Below are 6,000 nucleotides of genomic sequence, written 5' to 3'. Positions count from 1 at the left end.
AGGCAGGAGAATGGCGTGAACCCGGGAGGCGGAGCTTGCAGTGAGCTGAGATCCGGCCACTGCACTCCAGCCTGGGCGACAGAGCGAGACAACGTCTCAAAAAAAAAAACAAAAAACAAAAAAAAACAAACACATAAACTTCCACCCAACAGCAATTCCACTAGGAGAAATTTATAAATTCATATATACATGAAATGACATGTACAAGGTTTATCTGTATAGGAATACTTTTAATAGGAAAAGATTGTAAATCACTCAAATCATTGTCAACAGTGGATGGAATGGTTAAATAAGGATATATTCAAAATGTAAAATATTATGTATATATCTACAAAAAATAAGAGTTCTCTCTATATCAGAAAATATTCATTAAACACTTTAAATGAAAAAAGCAAGAAGTAGAGCAGTGAGTATGGTATGCTGTATTCTATGCAAATAAGAGAGGTAATAATTTACATATTCATAACTGTTTGCATATGCACATACAAACTTTGGAAAGACATGCAAAACTATAAGAATAACTACTTGCTAGAGTGAAGAAAGGGAGGACAGAGTAGTGGAAGAGAACACATTTTATTTTTTTTTAATTTTTGCACAATGAAATACATTACCTCTTCAAAAAACATTTTGTGAATTAATCAAAATCAAGTTTGATACGAAAATAAAAATATCACACTAAAATGATATGCAGCAGACAGTCACAAACTTGGCAGTGATATTTACAATTCAAAAACCTAAATGATTAATGTCAAAATACATAAAAGACTCCTAAAAATCAGTGAAAGAAAGCGATCCAGTGGTGAGGCGGAAATGAACAAAAGAGATGGACATACACTTCACTGATGATGACACAACAATCAATAAACATGAAACAATACTGAACTTAATAATCAGCAGAGTGAAAAGTAAACCCATGAGGTATATTATTCTCAACTAGATCATTAAAAATGTAGGTATAATAATATGAGCTGCTGGCAAGAATCTAGGTCCAGGTCAGCAAACTATAATCTATAAGACAGCCTCCTGTTTTTGTAAATAAAACTTTACTAAAACACAGACACGAGTACGGTCTATGGCTGCTTCCTAGCTACAAAGGCAGACTTGAGTAGTTGTGACGGAGACCTAAAACATTTACAATTTGGCACTTTAAGAAAAAATTTGCCACTTCCTGATAGAGATAGATGGGAACACCTAAACACTATTGGTAGGATGTCGAGTAGTACAATCACTTTGTAAAACAGTTTAACAGTACCTACTAAAGCTGAATATGTAATGGATATACACAACAATTGTTATAGGAGCACTGATTTTATTAGCAAAAACCAGAAAACAAATACCTATTAACAAGAGAATGCACAAATAAACTGAGGTACATTCAAACAACGTAACAGTGCATGGCACTGAAAATGAAGCAACTATAGCTATATGCATCAATATGAGCTGTCATAAATAAAATACTGAGAAATGATAAGAATAAAGTTGTCAAAGAAAAAATATAGTATGATTCCATTTGTATAAAGTTGAGAAATATGCAGTATCATGTATTATTTTCAGAATGCATACACGTGGTAAAACTGAAGTAAAGGCATGAATTGATAAACACAAAATTCAAGATTGTTAAGTATTTTCTGCTGATAGGAAAGAGGACAGATTTGGAAAGAGGAACAAAAAATGCTGCAAAGGTATTGGCAATGATCTAATCTTTTGTTGTTGTTGTTGTTGTTGTAGTTGAGATGGAGTCTCGCTCTGTTGCCCAGGCTGGAGTGCAATGGCCAGATCTCAGCTCACTGCAAGCTCCGCCTCCCGGGTTCACGCTATTCTCCTGCCTCAGCCTCCCAAGTAGCTGAGACCACAGGCGCCCGCCACCTCACCCGGCTAGTTTTTTGTATTTTTTAAGTAAAGACGGGGTTTCACTGTGTTAGCCAGGATGGTCTCCATCTCCTGACCTCGTGATCCACCCGTCTCGGCCTCCCAAAGTGCTGGGATTACAGGCTTGAGCCACCATGCCCGGCCCAATGATCTAATCTTTAAGCGAGGTAATGGTGTCTGTAGTTACTGCTATTCTGTATGTCTCAATATATACAAATATCCTTTAATATGAATTTGATATTTAATAACTTTCAAAACTCTTCTAGAAGAATAAGTCAATAATGAAGAGACTAAATGCTGCAAAAGTGTTAGTTCTCCCCCATTTAATTTACAAATAAGATCCCAATAAAAGAAAAAGCACACTGAAGTAGAGAAGATTATCTCACACTAGCCCCTCAGCAGTACTGTGTGACTTAATGCAAGACGGACAGATAATAAACAAAAGGCATTTTTAAAAAACATTATTCAAATATGAAGGATAATCTTCTAAAAAATTTTTTTAAGTTAAAATGGGAAATCACTGGAAGTAAATTTGATTATGATCCCTTACTAAACTCACTTTCCAATACAAGATATACAAATACGAAAAACAACTTCAGAACTATAAAGTGCTTTCTCCTAGAAATTTCCATTCCCATAGCGCATCTTATCAACAAAATCGGAAAAACGTGTTTATTTTTACTCCTTATGTTCTTAAAATGACCTAAAAGGATATACAGAAATAAATACCTCCTCCAACAATAAAGGATTAAAAACAAAATAAAGAAGAAATTGAAGAATAAAATTAATAGTAAAGCCATAATGAAGGCTAATACATAAAAGCAAAATCATAATGATATATTATATACTTTTTTTGGCTGAAATTGGGTTCTGAGTTTGCAATCAAGTACCGCAAAGAAGAAAACATAACCAGTTACGATAGTTACGTTCATAAACTATCTGCTCAAGGGCCATTATCAATTTTTCTTGATATTGATTCCAGAGAGACATATATCCTATGAATTTTACAGAGGAAAACTGAAAGAAAAAAAATCAACCAACAAATTACCAATATACACAGGAGTTTAATAAAATGAACGGTTTATTAGGGGACCAGGAATTGAGGAAAATACATAAAAATAATTTGCAGTAAAACTATTAAAGTGATTATTGATGTTACTTAATATTCAACATAATACTCAGTAATCATATTAAGTTTACTGACCTTCCTGAATGGTGATGTCCACAGTTACACCAGAAGATGGATGCAGAAGTTTTTGGTAATTCTGTGCATTTTGGTCGAATAACTGCACAAGAAGAGCACATGTCTTTTCATATTCACATCTGCTGACAGTGCACAACTGCTCCAACTGCTGAAACACAGTGGCAGTATCATCCAGTGGATCATCTAAGTGATCTCTGCAAACACAGAATAAGTTTGCAGACAGCATTAGAATGTGAAGGACTTTTATTCACCACAAGTAAACTTTATGTTAAATAAAAATTCTATAATAAAGGAATAAAAGACAGAGGCAGGAGGATCACCTGGGGCCAGGAGTTTGAGAACAGCCAGGCCAACATAGTGAAATCCCGACTCTAAAAATACAAAAATTAGCTGGGCATGGTGGCACACACCTGTAATCCCAGCTACGCAGCAGGCTGAGGCATGAGAACTGCTTGAACTTGGGAGGCGGAGGTTGCAGTAAGCTAAGATCACGCCACTGCACTCCAGCTGGGGTGACAGAGCGAGACTCTGTCTCTAAAAAAAACCAAAAAGAAATAAAAAATGAAATGTATTAGTAGGTAAAAAATAAAACTGTCTATATCTCAAGATGGCATGATTATGTAAACAGAAAATATTTTTAGAAACACAAAAATGCTATTCAAACTAATAAGTAAGTTTACTAAGGTCATAGCATGCAAGGTCAACGTACAAAATGATGGGTATTAGTATATATTGGCAGTGAACAACCAGAAATTGAAATTTAAAAAACGGTAGGCAATAGGAAACATAAACTATCAATTAAATCTACCTAAACGTATGCAAGATCTTTAGGCTACAAACCATAAAACGTTTGATGAAAGAAATCAGAGAAGAGCTAAATAAAAGACAGACACGCTCAGAGACTAAGCGACTCAATATTGTTGAGATGTCAATTCTTTCCCCAAGTTAATCTATAGTTTCAATGCAATCCCAGTCAAAATCCCAGAAGAACTTCTTTGTAGAAACTGAGAAACTGATTCAAACATATATACGAAAAAGCAAAGAAAGGAGAATTGCGAAAACAATTTTGAAAGAGAAAAGCCACTTACAGAACTCATACTATCTGGTTTCAAAGCTTATTATAAATCTAATCAACACAGGGTACTGGTGAAAAAACAGACACATAGATTAATGAAGACAGAGTCCAGAAATAGAACTACATGTATGTGGTATATTAATTTCTGACAAAAGCATAAATTCAATGAAGAAAGGATAGTTTGCTACACAAACGATGTTGAAATAACTGGTCAGCTATATGCCAAAAAAAAAAAAAGAAAAAAAAAAGAAAGAACTAGCCTTATATCAGCTAATACACAAAAATTAGCCTGAAAGAGATCACAGACTAAAATGTAAATTCTAAGAGAAAATAAAAGAAAATCTCTGTGACACTGGGTTAGTTTCCATAGGTATAACAACTAAAACATAACACTTAAAAGAAAAAATAAAGCACTGGACTTCGTCAAAACTTAAAAATTCTGCTCTTCTAAAGACTCTGTTAAGAAAATGAAAAGGGAGAGGGCTTCCAAGATGGCCAAATAGGAACAGCTCCGGTCTGCAGCTCCCAGCGAGACTGATGCAGAAGATGGGTGATTTCTGCATTTCTAACTGAGGTACCTGGTTCATCTCACTGGGACTGGCTGGACAGTGGGTGCAGCCCACGGAGGGCAAGCTGAAGCAGGGCAGGGCGTCGCCTCACCCAGGAAGCGCAAGGGGTAGGGGGATTTCCCTTTCCTAGCAAAGGGAAGCTGTGACAGACTGTATCTGCAGAAACGGTACACTTCTGACCAAATGCTGTGCTTTTCTCACAGTCTTAGCAATCCACAGACCAGGGGATATCCTCCCATGCCTGGCTAGGCGGGTCCCACGTGCACGGAGCCTTGCTCACTGCTAGTGCGACAGTCTGAGATCGAATTGCGACACTGCAGCTTGATGGGGGGAGGGGCATTCGCCATTGCTGAGGCTTGAGTAGCTCACAAGTGTAAACAAAGCATAGACTGGGCGAAGCCCACTGCAACTCAGCAAGGCTTACTGCCTCTATAGATTTCACCTCTGGGGCAGGGCATTGCAGAACAAAAGGCAGCAGATAGCTTCTGCAGACTTTAACGTCTCTGTCTGACAGCTCTGAAGAGAGCAGTGGTTCTCTCAGCACAGCGTTCGAGCTTTGAGAACGAACACACTGCCTCCTTAAGCAGGTCCCTGACTCCCGTGTAGCCTGACTGGGAAACACCTCCCAGTAGGGGCTGACAGACACCTCAAACAGGCAGGTGACCCTCTAGGACAAAGCTTCCAGAGGAAGGATCAGGCAGCAATATTTGCTGTTCTGCAGCCTCCACTGGTGATGCCCAGGCAAACAGGGTCTGGAGTGGAACTCCAGCAAACTCCAACAGACCTGCAGCTGAGGGGTCTCTTAGAAGGAAAACTAACAAACAGAGAGGAATAGCATCAACATCAACAAAAAGGACATTCATACAGAAACCCCATCTGTAGGTCACCAACATCAAAGACCAAAGGTAGATAAAACCACAAAGATGGGGCGAAACCAGAGCAGAAAAGCTGAAAATTCCAAAAAACAGAGTGCTTCTTCTCCTCCAAAGGATTGCAGCTCCTCACAAGCAAGGGAACAAAAGTGGACGGAGACTGAGTTTGACATGTTGACAGAAGTAGGTTTCAGAAGGTCAGTAATAACCAACTTCTCGAGCTAAAGGAGCATGTTCTAAACCAATGCAAGGAAGCTATGAACCTTGATAAAACATTCCATGCTCATGAATAGGAAGAATCAATATTGTGAAAATGGCCATAACACTCAAGGTAATTTATAGATTCAATGCTATCCCCATCAAGCTACCACTGACTTTCTTCACAAAATTGGAAAAAACTACTTTAAAGCT

The 6,000-nt window shown here is 37.7% G+C and overlaps 1 protein-coding gene across 1 annotated transcript in view; it reads right to left on the bottom strand.

Moving 5' to 3' along the window:
* Positions 1-6,000, bottom strand: part of LOC105537900 (ran-binding protein 17) — a gene marked incomplete at both ends in the record, with an annotated part of 281,796 nt that overhangs the window by 245,847 nt on the left and 29,949 nt on the right. Inside the window, one exon of the mRNA XM_011977592.1 lies at positions 3,074-3,267. Within this exon, the coding sequence (XP_011832982.1) occupies positions 3,074-3,267 (194 nt within the window). The remainder of the gene's footprint in view (positions 1-3,073; positions 3,268-6,000) is intronic.

This window comes from Mandrillus leucophaeus, unplaced genomic scaffold (assembly GCF_000951045.1).
Source record: "Mandrillus leucophaeus isolate KB7577 unplaced genomic scaffold, Mleu.le_1.0 Scaffold1805, whole genome shotgun sequence".
Classification (NCBI taxonomy): Eukaryota; Metazoa; Chordata; class Mammalia; order Primates; family Cercopithecidae; genus Mandrillus; species Mandrillus leucophaeus.
This window is presented reverse-complemented; position numbering and strand designations above follow the sequence as displayed.